Genomic DNA, 21,546 nt, shown 5'->3' on the forward strand with positions numbered 1-21,546 from the left:
TATTCTTAACTTCTTCCATTGGAACTCAACACTTTTTCATTCAAAATTTAAGCTGCAAGTGGCTGTCACTGTCTATTCTTCTGCGTCATAGCTTATTGAGGTTACATAAACTCTTATACTCTCAGGTTTGTCTGTTCCTATGAGATGTTTCAAGTTATAAACCTAATCTTAGCAAGAAGTAATTGGAAATACAACCCATCCATAATTTGCCAACTACTGTGCATATTTGTATACAAGTATATTTATATATTTTTCTAGCTGCATTTAGCAAAAGGAGCACTGTATCTATTTTTATTTATTTATATACAATTTCAGTCGACAAAAGATTTGAGGTGTCTTATAATAAAAATACAAATAGAAAAATGTTATATGAAAACAAAGGAAACTAAATTAGGTTAACAAGTCAAAATGGGGAGGTGGGATAGAGAATACAATGCAAATGTGAAAGGCCTAAACAAACTTTGGTAGGCTGTATCTGAGCTTCCTGGCAGCCAAAGCAAAAAGGGATACATGAGAGCTTAAATAGTTCTTGCTCAAAAAACAGATTCTCAGAGGAAGCACAGTTTTTTTTTGAGTTCCAGAGATCTCCATCACTGAAAATATTAATGAATATCATCATGTCTGAAAGTAAAAGTTACATTTATTTTTAAATAGATCTTTCATTCGTAACTTTCACACTGGCCTTCCCACAACTGGTCTAAATGGGTGAGTTCTTGCTAGTAAGTATTGTTGTGGATGGACCAATCCTGTGTTCATTCATCCAAACTATCACTTTTGTGATAAGTAGAGAAATGGAATTTACTAAAATGATTGCTCAATGAAAGCAGAAAATTTGATATTTAGGCTACTTTTTTTTTCTTTTTGAAAACTAAATACTAATTTTATGTATTCAGGAAAGTCTAAATCTATACCCCACTTACACAACAGGCTAGCAATACTTTAACTAACAGTTTCCATGAAAAGAAGGTCATGTTCTTTGTCTTTTCACTAAAAGTCACAATTTTATTAGTGGTTATTATAAATTAACCTAAAAAATATTTATACACACTAAAAGGAAGAAAATAGAGGTGAAACATACAAGAAATGAGATATCCAAATCCACCAGATATATTTGAAAAAGTATCAGACAGACTCATGAGAAATAAAATGCTTAATTCCTTATTTCGAAAATTAGTAATCTGACTATTGTAACTAAATATTATCAATGATATAATGATGCCATTATAGGAGTGGATGCAGTTCAAGTAGTTGAGTGCCTGCTTCCCATGTATGAGGTCCCAGGTTCAATCCCCAGTACCTCCTAAGAAACAAACAAAAACAAAAACCAACTCTCACTGGGGAGCGGATGTAGCTCAGTGGCTTAACAGCTGCTTCACATGTACAAGGTCCTGGGTTCATTCCCTGGTAGCTGCTAAAAAAAAAAAAAAGTTAACAAAAGTAGGTATCATTTCAAAAAAAACATTATCTGCTCAGTTCATCCCTCCAACCATTATATTCAAGACTGTTTTCTGCCAGTCACGCACATTCAGCAAGAAAAATGACCTGCTGTCTTCCTTCTGTGCTAATAGGAGCATAATTTGGCAGCAAAATCTATGTTACTCAGCGGTAGCATCTGGCACACTCAGAAAAAAACACTAAAAGGAAAACTACAGATCCCTGGGCTGAGCCAGGCTAACCAGATATGCAGCAAAATATCACTGTGTGCTGGGACAGTTAACTGTGGCTAAAGGTGATGGGCACTTGAGAAAAGGGAGTATGAAAAGGAGAGGTAGGATTAGAGTCCAAATAATCACTGTTTTTTTGATTAAAGGAACCCAAGCCAAAAAATTTCCCTAAAAATTACCCTAAAAATTACCCTAGAGCTGAGGTCTTCAGAGGCAAATGCAAAACCAGGCCCCCTGTAAGGTCACATTCACAAATCAGGGTATATTAATTTCTGCTGAAGATGAGCTCACGCTTAAAAATTACTATGCACAAAAATAAAATTCACCGTGACAGCAGAAACAAAATGGAACTCACATCCTAGGAACCACATTTGGAAGAGTTTAAAATAAGCATCTTAAAATGACCAAGGAGATAAGGGAAATCAGTGCCACATGATAGGCTAGATCAGTAGTTCTCAACCAGGGGACATTTGACAGTATCTGGAGAGATTTTTGTTTTCCTGACTGGGGGATGCTACTGGCATCTAATAGGTAGAGGCTAGAGATGTTGCTAAACATCCCATAGTATACAGGTAAGCCCCCAACAACAAAAAACTATCCAGCCCAAAATATAAAAAATTCTGGCTACAATAGTTTTAGTTTATGACTAAAACATAAACATTTGTTCAAATACATAGCTGAACATGTAAAAAAGTAAGAAAAATTATAGGTGGGCAAAAGAAAAATGTGCTAAAACCAGAGTGCAGAATATTAATTCAATGCCATATATAACAGCATTGAAACAGATAACATATGTAGGCATGATTCTAACAAAAGCTATATAGACTTCAATGGACAAAAAAGCCATAAAATATTATCGAAAAGACCTTAATAAAGACCTAGATAAATGGAGAGTTATACTGTGTTCATGAATAGGGAGATTTGCAAACAAACAAAAAGTCCAACTCAGGGGAGCCAATATGACTCAGTGGTTGAGTGCCAGCTTCCCACATATGAGGTCCAGGGTTCAATCCCTGGCCCTGGTACCTAAAAAAAGAAGAAAAAAATTACTAAGACTTCAGTTCAGACAGAGGTTATAGACAAAATGTACCATGATCATGAACAGAAGGTTCAAAATCATGAAGGTATCAATTCTCAAAGGAATTTTTAAATTTAATGTAAGTTCAATAACAAAAACAACAAAATTTGTCATGGACCTTAACAAGCTGATTTTAAACATATATGAAAGAAGAAATGGGCTAAGAATAGCCAATACAAGTTTGAAGAACAACAATCAGTTGGGGAAGCTTAACAGAATCCACATTTAAGACAAATTTATAGTAATATAGAACAGAGATAGTTATTAAGACAACCAATACATAGATGAGAGCTTAGAAATCAATCCACACACAGATGAGAGAGGCAACCTTGTAAATTAATGAAAGGACATTCATATCTGAAATAGTATTGAAAAAATTAACTGGTACAAATAACTGGTTATTAGGGGATAAACTTGGATCCTTTCCTCATACCACATACAAGTTAATTCCATATGTATCAAAGTCCCTATATATAAAATTTTAGAAGAAAATCTGTAAGAATATCATGATAACTCCAATAACAGAAATATTTCTTAAAGCAATAAAAAGCACATACCCTTTTAAAAATGAAAAAAGATAAAAGCACAGATTGAGAAGGCAAAGCATCATATTAAGTGAACAAAGAATCAGTATCTGGAATACAGAAAGCATTTTTGCAAATTATTAAGTATAAGACAAGCATCCCAAAATAAAAATGGGAATGACAGTTCCCAGCAAAGAAACCCAAATAGCCAATAAACAAATAAAATGATGTTCAAGTCTCAACTTTAGTCAGAGAAATGCAAACTGAAACTATGAGATATACTAATTTACCTTGGTCAAATGCTAATAATGGTTGTTACCAAATGTCAGAGAAAATACAGAGAAATATGAAATCTTATCATTGTTGAAGGGATTATAGATTGACAAAATCACCTGGAAGAAAACCAGCAATCTGATAAAGCTAAAAATGTGCATTAGTCCACAATATGAAAATTTCATTCCTTGGTAAATATCCTTTAAAAACTCTCACACAGGTATCCAAAAACATTTACAAAAACATTCACAGCAGCAATGGATGATTTAGCAAAAAATGGAAATCACTTAAATGTCTATTAAGAAGAGACTAAATAAAGGGTGTTATACTCATTTATTAAAATACTATACAGCCCTAAAAATGGAACAAACTAGAACTATATTATATGCATGCATACATAGATATAGTGAAAATATGAAAACATGAATAGTAATAATAAGTACTGAATATGGGAAAGTGGTCTCCATTGTGGGAAGAAGGGAATGTGGTCTAGTTAAGAACACAGAGGGCACGTGGCTGAATTTATAATATTTTACTTCATAAGCTAGTGATTGCTATATAGATATTAAAAAAAAAAAAAAACCACCAAAAACCTCCTCATATCACAATCTCTGACCACAGCACAGTAAAATTGGAAAATAATAATAAGGCAAAAACAAACCCTACAATCTTGGAAACTGAAAACTTAGTTTCTGTCTCCTCCTCACCCATCTTCTAGCAGTAGGGTTAATGAGTACGGTATAACAGAAACACAGGTGCAAAGAAAACGAGAACATGCCATAGAGAAACTATCTTGTGGCATTTTAAATGCTTTTAGAGCTTCCTCTGTGTTTATGTAGGTGTCTACATAAACCTTAGAACAAGAGAGCCTAAAGGCATCTCAGATTTTATTTAATGTGGTTCAGAAGCTGGGCATGGAGGCAGAGCTAGAACAGTTCTTTAGATTTCAGTAAAAGGATACCTACCCATCAAGGACCAATCCCGCCCTGCCGGCACTGCCAGGCTCAGTGCTCCAACTCACCTTATTTCTTCATTTCACTCAGCTATGGGACAAAAGGGCTATGCAAGTCCAATTCTTTTTCTTTCTGGATTTCAAATACCCAGGCCTCCATTTCATCCCTGTTTTTAAGCCATCACCTTCCTAGCCAGACTAAACTGGTGTCTTGTGTCTTCTCTAAAAATTTCTACTTTCCACAGTGCTTCAGAGGAATGTCCACTTTTTTTTTTCTTATCCAAATTTAATGACATTTCCCCTTCTTTTTCAAACCTACACAAAATCTACACATTGGTACATACCAATTCTGACCTTTACAACAAAAGCAGTCAAAAGCTAAGTTTCACTTCTCTGGTGGAAGTCATGGGATGGTTACTATAATCATTTAAAACATCAAACAAAGCTTTAGGTGAGTCACCAGGGTTGATTTTTCAAAACAGTAGCTAATAAAAGTAGAGTCGGTCAGGTTCTGAAAACAGAAACCACTCCAGGTATTTTTTACTAGAAATATATTTAATATGGTGCTTATGAAATTGCTGGACGGGCTGGGGGAGCTCCTGGCTGGGTTTCTAGCAGAGATTCCCAGGGCTTAATCAGGAGGCTGCCAGAAGGAATGGCACGGCAGTGACCCAGGGATCAGAAAGCAGTCGGCCACCAGCACAGCCGCAAAGCTGCGGCCCAAACCCTCCATATCACCTCCACGGTGCTGCTACCCACCCAGAAACCAAGAAGGGAGCATGTCAGCCTCTGCCTCACTTGGTTTCAAATCATGCCCAAATACACTTAACTGGCAGAATTTCATTCACATCCTAGCTACATAAGAGTCTGGGAAACACAGTTTCTAGTTTTCTAGCATCCTGACCAAGGTGCATCAACTGACCTGAGACACCACCAAAAGAAGCTCCATGAAGGCATTCATTTCTTCTTTGCGGTTAAATCCTCTGCAGGGACCCCCATGCCTGATTCACAATAAGCAGTCAACTAGTATTTTTTGAATGAGTGAATGAATGAATGAACGAAGTTTCAACGATGCTACCAGGTAATGGCTGCACTTCCTTTTCCCTCCTTTTCTCTCTGGACCCAACCTGAAGTGTATTGCTACAAATCCTCTCTATCCAGTACCTTCAATCCCTCACCCTTGTGCCTCTTGACAACCCGTCCTGCAACATGTCAGGTGACCAAGTCATTCTGGTTTGCCCGGGCCTGTCCAGTTTTAACACTGGGAAACCCCTCAACCCCATGCAAACAAGAAGGGTTGGTCATGCCACATTATGCTCAGGCAGTGAGCCTCCTCCACTCATACACAGAGTAGCAAGCGGTGCCGAATGTAGGGGTGATAGATCACATGTGCAGATTAATGCCAACACATCCTTGCACCGCATCCTTACCGTTTCCAGCATCAGCTGGGCCCCTAGTGCTGCTTGGCAATTCCCTTCAAAAACCCTGGTCAGACCCTTGTCCACGCCCTTCAGGGACAGCGCCAACCTTCACGCCTTCCTCCAACCTAAAGTGCACCATTTCTCATCGGCTGACCTTGCCATCCATCAGGAGTGAGCTCCTGCAAACTTCTACCTTCCCACTTAGAGACTCACAGGATTGCACTTGGCCATACCTCCTGTCCCTCCGTTTGACCAGAGCCAATCACTCATCCCGTGCTCTCATGTCTCCATTGAGTCCCTCTATAAACTCTTCCATCAATCTTCTCTATCTCCAGGGACTCTTCCCCTCAGCACATAAACATACTTAAATCTCTTTCACCTTAAAAAATAAACAAAAAACTCTTGTCTGAGGTCCTCTAGACTCACCATCCATTTACTTTATTTCCTTTCACATGACACTGAGGCTTCATGAACAAGCAGTCTGTCCTTGGTGCTTCAATTTCTTGAATCCTTTCCTCAATATGCCTCGATCTGGATTTTCCCACCCCCCACACACCATCTCCTTGGCACATAGACACTCAGTGCTGAGCCACACTGGAACTTGAGGTAAAATGAAAAATCAATAATACTCATCCTATCTTTTTTTTTTTAGAATTTATTTATTTCTACCCTCCCCTCCCCCTGCCCTGTTGTCTGTACTCTGTGTCCATTCGTTGTGTGTTCTTCTGTGTCAGTTTGTATTCTCATCAAGCGGCACTGGAGATGTGTGTCTCTTTGTTGCATCATCTTGCTGCATCAGCTCTCCGTGTGTGTGGCACCACTCCTGGGCAGGCAGCGGTTTCGCACAGGGCAGCACTCCTTGCGCGGGGGGCACCCTGCACAGGTTGGCACTCCTTGCACACAGCAGCACTGCGTGTGCGCCAGCTCACCACATAAGCCAGGAGGCCCTGGGAATCAAACCCTTGGACCTCCTATATGGTAGGCGGACACTCTATCTGTTGAGCCACATCCACTTTCCCATCCTATCTTTATTTACTATTTTGTTCACCACAGATTTTTTTTTTTGTATTAATGTTGATTTCTTAAAATACTGCATTAAAATATTATTTGATTACTGAGTTTTTTGGTAGCCCCTTAAATTTTGTGCCCGAAGTGTCTCACTCGCCTCACCCTAATCCCAGCTCTGCTGACACTGCTTTTGCTGTAGACTTGGAAATCCTCTTTCACCCAACCTTTCCACCCCACCCAACACTACCGATTAATCCCTCCATAAAACTCTCCTCTCCCTTGGGTCACATCACTATATATTACCCAATCCCTCTCTAACCTTCTCTTTTTCTTCAGCACCCACTTCCTGCACCATCCCCTTAAATGCTGATGCTCCCTAACATCCATCCCTCACCCAGAATCACATCCTGGGTTGTCTTCCTGGTCACCCCCTCCAAATCTGTCTCCTATCAGAACAAATTTTATGAAGTTCATGCTCAAACCAAGTCACTTTCCTAATTCAAAGCTTTCAGTGATTTCTCATCTCCCATCGCAGTTCCAATTTCTTCTGCATTCAAGGGCCTGCCCTCACCTCTCATTAACATGTACCCTGCATCTCATTAATATGCACCCTGCATATTGAGCTTCAACCCAACCTTGAAAAGGAGTTTCTTCCTGTGCCTTTGTGCCTTCACCTGGAATAACCTCCTCCTCCCTAGCAAAACCCTTCTCAGCTTTCAGGGCCCAACTGAAGCATCTCCAACTGTATAAAGTCTTCCTGGGAAGAGCCCACACCGATTTGGTGAGTAACTCCTTGGTACCATCCACCCCTCACTATATACTCACATCAGCATTAGCCCCAGTAGGTGACAGTAAACCATGGTTAACTTTAGTCAAGCTTCTCACAAAATCAACTTTACCTCCAAACCACCTGTTAACCAAAGCATGTAAATTTTCCTATTATCAGTAACACGAAAGCACGTGGGACTACTTCCCACCATATCTTAACCTTGAACTGTCTGTTACCCAAGAACATACTATTGTACTCTTTGTACTGTTTCTCTAGGAGAAGCAAGGTCATGGCATGGCATGAATGCAAAGTCATGTTTGCCAAGCCACAGTGTGAAAGCAAATACAGATACCTAGCAACCCACAAAACAGCACAGCAATGAAGGGAAGCCTGTCTTGCCACCTGCAGAAAGCAACATGCAAAGCTGGAACTTTCAGGTGCTGGGAAACCTCACTGAGACATGAACATGAGGTCCTTGAGAGTCACCTTGACGTTTCTAAATGGAGTCTAAAAGTTTCCCCAAAAAGGGGGGGTTGGGGGTGGTTTACATGATCCTGGGCAAAATACAATGTTGCTCTCCCACGGGAGTCCTATTCATTCCCCTGAACATAACAGGCCCACCGTCTTCACCTCCTCAGTTCATGTACAGACTCTGTGGATATTAGCTGTGTGTGAAACACTTCAAGCAGCTAATACAATGAAATCAACTTTCCTCCTCCATCTGTAGGCTCTTTAAACCTAAGACAGTGCATTAAATGCCATTTTGCACCCCCTGAATATATTTTAAATGAGGGTGTGTAACAATAAATCATCATGTAGTTCTAGTTTTTGGAATTCTTTAAGTAGCCCTCAAACATAGTCTAGAAGACTGATGCTGAAGCATAAATACATTCAGTTTGGAATATTACTGGCCATTACTACCTATCAGTGCAAAAAATCATTTGGCATCAAAGGCAATGCATTTCAATCATAGAAAACTGTCCATAAACAATAAAGGATCCCAGTTACTAGCTGGCATAAAATAAGAAGCTGTACTTTATCAATTTCTTTGATGAGATTCAACCCTATGACGCTCAGGAAAGTCCCCCCAAATTCCAACATAACATCACCTCCAAAAACCTCCCTGGTTCATATAGTTACAATTTGGGCTGCAGAAACTGAGAGAATGAAAGAACCACAGAACAAGAAAAGATCTAGATCTAAAGAAGATCATGAGTAATTGTATATAGAAACATAAGCAAAGAGACCAGAGGCAATAAACCTAAATCCATTTGATGTGGTGACCCACTCCATCCTAACCAAACTTTAATTTTCGCTAGAGCAAACTTCTCATATAAAGCCCAAGCACCTATGAGTACCTCTCCACCTCTTCACAACACAATCTAACGCAACACAAACAAGTATCTCAGTGTTCCCTGAAGAGGGTTTTTCTGTCCCAAGCCCTATGCACAAGCATTTGCCTCCACCTGAAAAGCCCCTGCCCTCCTCTCAGTCTCTACCTGCTGAAATTCTCTTCTTTCAGGCCTCTCTTCCACAAACTTGTCTTGATCTCCACAATCCAGTGATGTCTGCCTCCTTTGTAGCACTGTTTTTACCTTTCTTCTGGTATCTACCTTTATTCTATCATAAACAACAGTTCATTGGGTATCTGTCATACGTGGTAAACTTGGAAACAAAGTGGCTGTTACTCATCTTCTTCAGGCTGGTCTGGCCTGCCAAGCTCTGCCCTCTTAGACCCTAAACAGACAGGACCACACATGTGGAATGCCCACTCCTTCCATAACCTGCTGGCTGTAACGCAAGATGGAGCTGGGGGCATAGCAATACAGCGCACCTGGAACCTGGTACTTAGATCCAAGAGACAGAGCCTGTGAAAGAAAAGTTTTTATAACTGTATGAGATACTAATGCTGCTGTATGTGATTTATGCAATTGTGAGAGGCTGATGAAGGCCCCATGCAGGGCCTCACCTTGAGAACACAACACAATGTCTCCAACTAAGTTTACCAAACATTCCCTGATCTATTATCTCCTAGAACTTTTTGCTAAAGACGTATCCTTTGCACTTACCACAATAAACTGCAATTTTTATTAGATTTTTGTGTCCAGGCTTTCATTTTTGTCAAACCTCCTCTTAGGATGAATTCAGAAATATCTAAAATGTATAGGTTTTTTTTTCCCTGAAATACGACAGCCCTCTAACATCCTCCAAATTACTAATGCCTTGTACGCGATAAAACTTTCATATACAACTAATTTTCCATGAGCTATTGCTGTGCTCATTCACTCCATTGAGAAAAAGCCATAGGACAATATGAGACATTTACTGCATCAATTTATTATCAGGCTTCAATTTTGTTGGCAGAAAAAAATAGCAACAGGCAAGCTGCCTGAGTTTAAACAAGATTTCAAATCTTAATGCTTCAGTAAAGCTTAATTCCAAGTATTACAAAGGAGGGTTGTGGTTTAGCCTCAGTTTTGTTTTGTTTTTTAATATATGTAAAATATCAGATGTCACTTTCAGAGGAACGGATGTGTATCTTCCTGCAACAGCAGTTTACCTATCAGGAAGCTTATGAGAAAGATAAACATTCCTTTCCACAAGGTTTTGATTAAAGTAGCCTCAATAAACAACTCCATTTGTCCAAGAGAATGGCTTAATATCAGTTAGGCCACACTAAAATAAAATATTTAGTAGACTTGCTCTAAAGTTCACCTAGAAAAAACTTAAAAAACTCAATCCAGCAGGTACATTTCCTCGGTTTACATAATAAATTCTCCAGTAATTCAGGCTGGCCCTTCAGAAGACAGCCCTGTTCAAAACCAGAAGCTGTGCCTAATACTGGGAGTATATAGCTCTTAAAATTCTTTTTATTTTGCATTCATTTTTCTAATTACAAAAAATGACTACCTGCTCGCTGCAGAAAATCTGTAAAAGGAAGAAAAGTAAAGAAGAAAATTAAAACTCCATTTGCTTCAGGACCATCATCATCCATCATCATCTGTGGCACCTGTCTACCTATTCCCAGCTCCTGCTATCCTGCCTGATAATCCTACTCACCACCCAGGTTAGAGGGGCTGACTGGTTCCACGACTAGGCTGAATAACGTTTTGAGGAAGGCTAGGCAGAGAGCAGATGATTCATATTCTCTGGGGTATAGCTATGTACAATATAGCCCTGTGCCACCACAAAATTTAAAAGTTCTGCCATGACACTAAGAGCAGAGCCTTATAACTCACTGCCAGATTAAAATAACCCAGCCATGGGTAAGAAGAAAACCCAAATCAAGCACAGATGGGACCTCCATGGTACAACACAGCCAAGTTTTTGAGTGTACCTATTGTTGCTGCTCTGTCTGAGGTAGGTCTTCCTTGTGTCCCCCATTCCCTAGCACTAGGGTGTGCTCAGTAAATGTTGAATAAAGGAATGAATGAATTTTTATTAAACTCTGAATTAAGTTTTGGTGATTGTTTCCGAGTGTTTGGTTCACTCACAGGACAGTATTCAAGCAAGCAATTTATCAAGTGCCTCCATTTAGAACAAGGGTCACTGACTAAAAACTAATTTTGGAAGTTCAAGTAAAATGAAAAAAAAAAAAAAAGATATATAGGTCAAAGAGAAGACCAAAAGGAAGTTCAAGGAAAAAACTCAAGAGAATTTCACAAATGGTTAAGAAAGTCTTAAGAAAGTCTTTGGTTCCCATTTTGTAAAATCAGATGATAAGAGAGCGGATGTAGCTCAAGGGTTGAGCACCTGCTTCCCACGTAGGAGGTCCTGGGTTCCATCCCTGGTACCTCCTAAAAAAAATCAGATGATAGAAGTAAGCAGCATGAACCTGGAAAACATTTATACCCCTTGGAGCAAGATGCCACAAGAGGATTTTTCAATTATACTGGAAAACCGAGGAATATAGCTATAGATATAAATATAATATGTATAAAGATACAGGTATAATAGTTAAATATGTAAGTAAAATATATAGGTATATAGATATAAATGATGACAGATTAATTTCTCCAATTGAAGAGTTCTCTGCACCATCTTAAATATGCAGAAAAATATGGTATCAAATTAATGGAACTTTGTTCTTTCATAATAAGTATTGAAAGATGACAAGTCAATATTTAGAATATCAAAGATGTTGGTCTGTTTTGGACAAAAACTTAAATGGCCAAATAAAGACACAGTGGCTAGAAGTGGAAAAGGAAGAAATTTTTATCTGGAAAGAAAATTCAAGATGATATATATATATACTCATATATGAATGGTGTCAAAGAAGAAATTCCTTCTCTAAATCTAGAACTGCCAGGGGAGGGAAGAAAAATAAACTTAGGATATCTAAACAAGCACATGAGTTAAATGTAAATTGAGGAATTGAGGATATGCACATTCAAAAAAAAAAAGGATTATTAGGGAAAAAAATCTTTCATTAGAACACTGACAACAGAGGGACTGAGTTTCATTTGGGAAAAACAGAGCTATTAATAGAAAAATCACCAGTTCTGAAATAGTTTGGAGAAAGAGCATCATACAAAAAAAGAGGAAAAAAGCAAATAATAATAATACATATGCGTATTTTTAAAACACTATATTTGAGTGCACAAATGTCTGCAGAAGACATTAAATTGCAAACAAGGGTTATCCCTAAGGAATGGACTCCTGGGAGCTTTCTCTATTTACTTTACATGTATTTAAACCCAGATAATTATAATACAGTTTGACTGAAAAAACTTTTTGAAGAAAAAAATATTACAATACAGAGTGGTAAGTGGAATCCTGTGGTAAGTGCAAAGAGCAACTGAGTAGAGGGTGCCCACAGGCGTGGGCTGTGAAGACTTCCCAGAGGAGGTGCCAGAAGTTGAATTTAAAGGAGAAATAGAGCATATACAGTAAGAGCAGTCTTACCTCCCTGATCTGTCCTAAGTAAAGCACAACTGCAAGTGAGTTCACCTGCCTTCTGTGACCTGCCATTACTTCCCCATCCAGATCCAAACGCCTTCCCCCATGCCAGGCTTTCGCAGGCCCTTGCCTTGATTACTTGTTACCAGTGTAGGTATCTTTACTTCATCTCCCCAAACCAAACTGTGAGTTTCTGGGGGCAGGAACCAAGTTCAGATCCACCATAATGCCCCCAGCACCCAGAACTCTGCCAAGTCTAAAAGAGCCCAATAAATGTTTTTAGGATTATCCTGAACTAAAAGCAGGAAAGCCTTTACGTCCACCAACAGGAATTTAATCGGCCCTTAGAACCCTACACGGAAGAAGTAACCACACTTCAAGTGTACGCCCGTCTCCAAAAGGGGTCCATTCCTGGGATTTAAAAGGATGACAAGTCTGAAATGGTCAAAAGGCTCAAGGATGGATCGAAGGGTAGAAAGCGGGGACTCAATCCTTTTCTGCAGGGGATTGAGAGACAGTCCCCGTCCGCAGAGAGACTAGAACCAAGAGAAAGGGGAAGGGCAGGATTCTCGTATCTACTCACGCCGGGGCAGCCACCACTGGATCTCCGTCCGAAAAGGGGCCCACTCTCTTCGGATCTTCTAGACCTGCCGCTCCGGAATGTGGCACGCCCCCGAAGAGACGAGGAACTGGAGGAAAGCGTCCCAAGCGTCCAGAGGTAACCACGCGACCAGCGCCAACAAGCTCTACCTTCTGCGCCTCCTACGCGCCTCCTCCACGCAGCCTGCCGGCGACGAGGGGACTTCCCCGCCCCCGCAACTAGGAAACTCCAGTTCCTGCTTGTGTCTGTGTTTCGTAAAACTCCCATTGTGCTGGGAAAAGGGCCCACGCGGCGCTCAGGGGGGTTAGGAGCTGCCCGCCCGCCACCAACGCTGTGTGGGCGCCGCTGAGGCGCCCTAAGATCCCCAGGGGAGCGGCGGAGAGACGTGCCGCCGCCCAGCGCACCAAACCTACTTCAGACTCAGCCTGCGAGAGGCCTCCCGTCCCCGCTCAGTGCGACTGCCCGCGAACCCCCAGGCTCGCAAGAGTGCCTGGGGCAAAGGGACCCCCAGCCCGGCGGGCCTGCAGGTAGACTGGGCTTGGAAGACGGTGTGAGGAAGTAACACAGTGTTAAAGAAACTGCCAAAGTCGGTTTACAAACACAGAAATGTAAAGCCATTTTAATCAGGACGCCCAATCCAGAAGCTAGACGTAAACCAAGCGTTAAATCTGACGGTATAAAAGGGGAAATTTCTTTATAGGAACACATTCAAGATATCTTTCCAAACCTGTCTCTTCTGTTTTTGTTTTGTTTTGTTTTCAATTTTGTAGTCGAGTCAAATTTTTGCTTCCTCCGAATGAAACTCTACTGTAAGATTGAGGAACCACTACAAGGAAAAAGATCTCAACTCTCTTATCTAAATCTCTTATCTGGCGGGCTCAAGCCCAGACTTAACTTTTAGATTCTCCCGGTTTCCCCCGGTTTGTCGGGATCCAAAATACTTGACATTCACTCCCTTTACGGGTAGCAGGCTGGAACCTCCCGTCTTTGCACAAGAAGCCTTAGTGTCCTTGAGCAACTTCCTGTTTCATTAAACAACCAACCTATTGTAAATTTCAACGACCTTTGTTCTATTGCAGTTCACTGTTAATATTTAAAAGAACATGCCCTTCTAAGCAAATCCGGACAGGCAAATGAGAACATCTTGAAAGCCCTTTAATTTCCTTGTTCCTTTGCCCGGGAGGGAGCGGAAACAAGTTTGAGGACTTTCGAAATCTTATCAGTCAAGAATAACCAACTTCCCCAAGGCAGTCTTTCCTAGCAATTTGCCAAAATAGACATAAAATTCCGAGGTTGCCTTGAGAAGATAACAGCCCTAACGACTTTACCCCAGTCTTACAAAAGACAAAAGCTCCTGCAATACCGGAAGCACTTCCTGGGTAGAGGGAGGGCGCACGTACAATTGCATAAACTCATTTTCATCAACTTTACGGAAAGAAAACTGCCAAATCTTTTTAACAGTTCACTCCAGAAATTCAATAGGTTTCAAGATGATTTAAGCAAAGTTAAGCAACGCTGGGGACCAGCGAAGGTCCCCGGCCTGTCGGCCGCCCCGGCGCTTCAGCGTTACTTTCTGGTTGGCTCCGGCGGGCGGGACGCGCCCGAGCGCGACGGAGACCCTGGCAGCCTCCGACTGCCTTCTCGGAAACCTGGTGGGGAAGAGGGTTAAAGGGGGAAAGCGTGTGCGGGCGATGAGTCACCAACCCAGAAAGCCCACTCCCTGGCCCACTGCTGGGAAGATCAGTTCGGCGAGAAACGCGAGGGGTAGGAGCCGGGTGCGCTGAGGCCCGCCGCGACGCGGAGGCGGAAACCCTGCGCCCGGGCTCGGACCCCGGGGAGGGTGGGTCGCAGACGGTGCCCGCCGCGGCTGGGCGGGAGTAGCGGGGTCCAGCGAGGGGCACATACCGTTTTGGCCACAGCCGAGGCTTTCCTCCTGTATCACCCAGCTGGGTTTCACTCCCCAGCACGACAAAAGCGCAATCAAGATGGAGGCAAAGAAACCGAAAGCCTGGAAACAGACGTTGAGTGATTACGGTGCTTAGAGTTTCCTTGTCCACACCCCTTCCATTTGCTTCGTAAGCGTGCTGCCTGGCTTGCCCTGAACGACTTTCAACCTGCATCCTAAAAAAAGTTTAAGGGTCTCAATTGATACAGAATAAGCATCTGACAAAATCCATCATCCTTCCATGTGTGAAAAAAAACAAAACTCCGAAAACTAGGCTAGAAGGAAACTTTCTCAACATGACAAAGAGCATTTATGAAAAACCAATGATGAAAGACTGGAAGTATACCCCCAAGCTCAGGAACAAGATAAGGATGCCCTCTGTAACCACTGTTATTCAACATTGTACTGAACCTACCCTTTAGCCTGCCCCAGGTCCATGCCTCCAACTGTGTAGTTTTCTCATTTTCTTGTTTCTTAATAAAATCTTTACTCCCTTGCCTACCCTATGGCATGTCCTTAAATTCTTTTATGCAGCATAAGCCAAGAACCTAAAAGCCCAGAAACCAGAGCCATCCGGTACCAATTTGCTGAAGAGACTACTTTCCCTATTTAATGGACTTGGTGCCCTGTTGAAAATCAATTAGCCATTGATATTAGAGTTTATTTCTAGACCCTCAATTTTATTTCATTGGTCCAAGTGTCTATCTTTATGTTAATATCACACTTTTTTAATTACTTAGCATTGTAGTAAGTTTTGAAGTCAGAAAGTGTGAGTCCTCTAACTTAGTTCCTTTTTCAGGATTGTTTTGGCTATTTGGTTCCATTGCAATTCCAAATAAATTTGATGACTGTCTTTTCCATTTCTGCAAAAAATGGCTGCTGGAATTTTGGTAGGGATTGTATTGAATTTGTAGTTTGCTTCAGTAGTATTGACATCTTAATATTAAGTCTTCCAATCCATTAGCATGGGATGTCTTTTTTCATTTATTTAGGTCTTTACTTTTTTTAAAGAATGTTTTGTTTTCATTGTACAGATTTTCACCTCCTTGGTTAAATTTATTCCTAGGTATGTTATTCTTTTTGAAACTATTTTTTCATGATTTCTTTTGCAGATTATTTTCTTACTGTTTTATAAAAACACCAGTGATTTTTGCATGTTTATCTTGTACCCTGCAACTTTGCTAAATTTGTTTTATTAGTTCTACAGCTTTCTTGTGGACTCTGGGATTTTCTCTATATAGGACCATGTCATCTGGGAATATAGTTTTGCTTCTTTCTTCACAATCTGGATGCCTTTTGTTTCTTTTTTTTTGCCTGATTGCTCTGGCTAGAGCTTTCAGTACAATGTTGAATAATAGTGGTTACTGAGGACATCCTTATCTTGTTCCTGAGCTTGGGGGTATAATTTCAGTCTTTAATCATTGGCTTTTCATAAATGCTCTTTGTCATATTGAGAAAGTTCCCTGCTATTCCTAGTTTTCTGAGTTTTGTTTGTTTTTTTTTTAACATGGAAGGATGATGGATTTTGTCAGATGCTTATTCTGTATCAATTGAGACCCTTAAACTTTTTTAGGATGCAGGTTGAAAGAAGTCCAGGGCAAGCCAGGCAGTTGCTTAGGAAACAACTGGAAGGGATGTGGACAGGGAAACTCTAAGCACTGTAATCGCCCATGTCTGCTTCCAGGCTTTTGGTTTCTCATGCCAAATAAGATTCTCAATCCAGGGTCTGTAGGATCCCTCAGGAGGTTTAGGGCAGGGTCTCACGCCATGTGGTCTGTCAGCCATGCTGTTTGCCAGCCATCTTGTCTGTTGGCCATGTTGTCTGTTGGGTCTTCAGCTGTGACCCAATTCTTCCCTTTCCCTACACTAATCTGCCTCAAAATTGTGCTGGAACAACTGGAAATTCACATGCAAAAGAATAAATTTAGACCCCTACCTCTCACCATATACAAATATTAATTTCAAAATGGAGCAACAATCTAAATATAAGAACTAAAACTTTTTTTAAAAAACTATCAAGGAAATGTGAGGTTACATCTTCAAGAACTTGCATTAGGTTCAACCCCCACCCGCCCCACCTCAAAAAAACAAAAAACCTATTCTTTCAAAGTTGCCAGAATTTCACTGGACTGTTTGTAGAGCAATTTATGCCCTGGGGAATTGTTAAAAACAACAGAGCAATCAGCTGGCAATTAGTGAAGTGTAATAGCTGTGTGTGGTCAGGGCAAGAGAAGACTGGAGCCCTACCAGTCATTGTAAGGTGACTGTGGATAGACCCAAAGCTGTGCTTCTCTGAAGAGCAACATCAGAGATTTAGTACTGGGGGGAAGGGGCACTAAAATAATCCAACCTGTCAATAAACAGTATCAAACCCTGGGAGACTAGTACCCAGAGTTGCTAAAATAAATTATCTGAAATGTCCAGTTGCCAACTGAAAAACACAAGGCATGCAAAAACAACAACAACAGGAAAGTATGACCCATACATGGAAAAAAAGCAGGCAACAGAAACTGTGAGAGTAACCAGATGTCAGATCTATCAGAAAAAGACTTTAATAAGTCTTTTCCAAGTACAGAAGGAAAATATGATTAAAGAAGTAAAGTGGGGGAAGTGGATGTGACTCAAGTGATAGGGCTTCTGCCTACCATATAGGAGGACCCAGGTTCGATCCCTGGGGCCTCCTGGTGAAAAATAAGAAGAGAAAGCATGCCCACATCATGAGCCAGTGCCCACATGGTGAACCAGTGCCTGCATGGTGAGCCAGTACCCATGTGGCGAGCTGAGTGCCCGCACGATGAGCCAGTGCCCATGCAAGTGAGTCACTCAACAAGATGATGATGCAACAGAAGAGAGACAAAGGGGACAGTCAAGGTGAAGGACAGCAGAAACCAGGAACTGAGGTGGTGCAGCTAACAAGGACCCTCTCTCCACATCAGAGGTCCCCAGAATCAAATCCTGGTGATTCCTAGGGGGAAAAAAATGAGAAGTGAAGATCAAAAAGAGAAATAGATACAGAAGATCACACAGGGGGGAGGAGGAAGTAAAATAAATCTTAAAATTAAAAAGAAGTAAAGTGGGAAGCAGATGTGACTCAAGCAGTTGGGTGCCCACCTACCACATGGGAGGTCCTGGGTTTGGTTCCCAGTGCCGTCTAAAGAAGACAAGCAAGACAGTCAGGAAAATATAACAATTATAAACAGATATCCATCTAATGGAGGGAAAAAAATTGGCATTAAGCAAATCAAGTTATTTGGGGCAGAAATATGAGAGACAAAGCAACTAAACTTATCACAGTACACTGTTGGTGGTGGCACACACTGTGAATATAATTCACATCACTGAATTGTATATCCAAAAGTGGAGTGGATAAGATGGGAAATTTTAGGTTGGATAAACATCGTTGGAAAAAGCTGTTTAAAGAAAACCATAAAACTGTACAGTACAGAGTGAACAGTAATGTAAAATATGGACTATAGTTAATAGTATAATTAAATAGTGCTTCCATCAGTTGTAACAATGTATCACACTAATGAAAAATGTTAGTATTAGGGAACCCTGTGTATGTGATGGGAATGTATATGGGAACTCTATAATTTCTGCATAATTTTTCTGTAAACCTACAACTGTTCTAATAATAAAAAAATCATTTGTTCGTATGTACATACATGCAATGGACAGTCTTGAAAATGACATTAAGAAAACAAGTCATTTACAATAGCATCAAAAAGAATAAAATACTTAGAAGTAAATTCAAAAGAAACTTATACTCTGTAAACTAAAAATATTGATGAAAGAACTTATAGAAGATCTAAATAATTGGAAAAAATATCCTATGTTCAAGGATCAGAATATTTAACACTGTTACAATGGCGATACTTCCCAAACTGATCTATAGATTGAAGGTAATCCTTCTCAGAATCTCAGCTGACTTCTTTGCAGATATTGACAAGCTGATTCTAACATTCTTAGGAATTTCAAAGAACCCAAAATAGCCAAAACAATCCTGAAGAAGAAGAACAAAGTAGAGGACTCACACTTCCCAGTTTCAAAGCTTACTACAAAACTACAGTATTTAAGACAATCTGGTACTGGCATAAGGATAGACATATAGATCAATGGAATAGAATTGAGAGTCCAGAAATAAACCCTCACATCTATGGTCAACTGAGTTTCAACAAGGGTGACAAGAGCATCCTATAGGGAAAGAATAGTCTTTTCTCAACAAATGGTGCTGAGACTACTAGAAAGCCAATTCAAAAGAATCATTGAACCCTTACCTCACACCATATACAAAATCAATTCATTCAAAGTGGGTCAAAAGGCCTAAATGTAAATTCCAAAAGTATAAACTCTTAAAACAGGTACAGCTCCTCATGGCCTTAGATTTCCAAAAGATTCTTAGGTAGAATACCAAAAGCACAATCAACAAAAGAAAAACAGATAAAATCTACTTCATCAAAATTACAAGTTTGGGGCTTCAAAGGGCACCAACAAGAAAGTGAAATAATACACAGGGAAGCAGATGTGGCTCAAGCAATTGGGCTTCAGTTTACCGTATAGGAGGACCAGGGTTCAATACCCAGGGCCTCCTGGTGAAGTCAAGCTGGCCCATGTGGCAAGCTGGCCCACGCCGTGTGCGGGCCCATGTGGGCTACCACCCCACACAGGAGTGCTAGCCAACGTGGAGAGCTAATGCAGCAAGATAACGCAACAAAAAGAGACACAGAGGAGAGACAATAAGAGACTTAGCAAACCAGGGAGCTGAGGTGGTACAAAAGAATGACCGCCTCCCTCCTACTCCATAAGGTCCTAGGATTGGTTCCTGGAGCTGCCTAATGAGAACACAAACAGACACAGAAGAACACACAGTGAATGGGCACAGAGAGCAGACAAAGGAGGGAGGGGGTAGAAATAAATAAATAAATCTTTTAAAAAAAAGAATACACAAAATGGGGGAAATTTTTTGCCAGTCATATATCTGATAAAGGACTTGTATCCCACATATTTAAAGAACTCTTACAACTCTATAATAAAAAGACAACCCAGTTTAAAAATGGACAAAGCATCTGAATATACGTTTCTCCAATGATCATATACAAATGGCCAATAAGCACATGAAAACATCATTTGCATCATAAATGCAAATCAAAACTACAGTAAGATACAACTTCATACCCACTATGATGACTGGAATAAAAAAGTCAGATAACAAGTATTAATGAGAATGTAGAGAAATCAGAACCTTTATACACTACTGGTGGGAATGTAAAATAGTGTGGCTGCGGGGAAAACAGTTTGGTATTTTCTCAAACAATTAAACGGAGTCACCACATGACTGACCAATTCCATTCCTAGGTATATACCAAAGAGAAATAAAAGCATACACCCACACAAAAATTTGTACATGAATGCTTATATCAGTATTATTCATAATTGCCAGCTGGTGGAAACAATCCACATATCCATCAACAGACATTTGAAAAAACAAAGTATGGTATGTAAGAATGAGGTTCTAATTCATGCTGCAATATTGATGAACTTGCAAAAAATTGTGGTAAGCAAAATAGGCTACTCAGAAAAGATCACATATTACATGATTACATTCATAAGAAATGTCCAGAATAGGGAACCTACAGGGACAGAAAGTAGACTAGTGGTTGCTTAGGCATGGGAGTGGGTAGTAATGGAGGGATAGGCTAAAGGGTTTCTTTTCAAAGTGATGAAAATTTTCTAAAATTGATTGCTGTGATGGTTGCACAGCTGTGACCATACCGAGAACCATTGAATTACACATTTTAAATTGATGTATGGTATATAAATTATATCTCAGTAAAGCTGTTAAATGTAAACAGTATCACAAAGAACTTCATATACTTTTCGCTCACATTCACTAATTGTTAACATCTTGCCCCATTTGCTGTGTCCCTTAGACATCATGCCTTTAATCCTAAATACTTCAGCACGCATTTCTTAAGAACAAGAGCATTCTCTTACAAAACCATAGTGCAATGATTGAAATGGGGGAAATGTGACACTGATATAGTACTATTGACACATGTATATAGTTCACATTCAAATTTCACCAATTGTCTCAATTTCTTTTTTTGCAGTTTCTCGCTGATTTAGGGCACGTTACAGGATTACAGTTTGCATTTACTTGTCTTATCTCTTTAGTCTCCTTTATTTTTTTTTTTTTAAAGATTTATTTATTTATTTCTCCCCCTGCCCCCACCTCGTAGTTTGTGCTCCCTGTCTGCTCCCTGTGTATGTTCATTGTGTACGCTCTGTGTCTGCTCATCCTTTTACTGGGAACTGTATCAGGGACCTCCCATATGGGAGAGAGGCTGCTCAATCACTTGAGTTGCCTCCACTCCCTGCTTTGTTGTGTTTCTCATTGTGTATCCTCTTTGTT

At 40.3% G+C, this 21,546-nt stretch overlaps 1 protein-coding gene across 8 annotated transcripts in view; it reads right to left on the bottom strand.

Annotated features, from left to right (window-relative positions):
• The window catches only part of CFLAR (CASP8 and FADD like apoptosis regulator), a 51,220-nt gene extending 35,814 nt beyond the window's left edge, over positions 1-15,406 (bottom strand). For 2 of the 8 annotated variants that reach the window (XM_058300383.1, XM_023588899.2), the window contains exon 1: positions 15,095-15,324. In XM_058300383.1, the coding sequence (XP_058156366.1) occupies positions 15,095-15,309 (215 nt within the window). In that variant the 5' untranslated portion in view covers positions 15,310-15,324. Of the gene's footprint in view, positions 1-1,335; positions 1,412-13,171; positions 13,556-15,094 lie in introns of those variants that run through there. The other 6 variants (XM_058300381.2, XM_058300380.2, XM_023588896.3 and 3 more) reach the window with 6 other exon arrangements.
• Positions 15,407-21,546: the final 6,140 nt, after the last annotated feature.

Source organism: Dasypus novemcinctus, chromosome 7, assembly GCF_030445035.2.
Source record: "Dasypus novemcinctus isolate mDasNov1 chromosome 7, mDasNov1.1.hap2, whole genome shotgun sequence".
Lineage (NCBI taxonomy): Eukaryota > Metazoa > Chordata > Mammalia > Cingulata > Dasypodidae > Dasypus > Dasypus novemcinctus.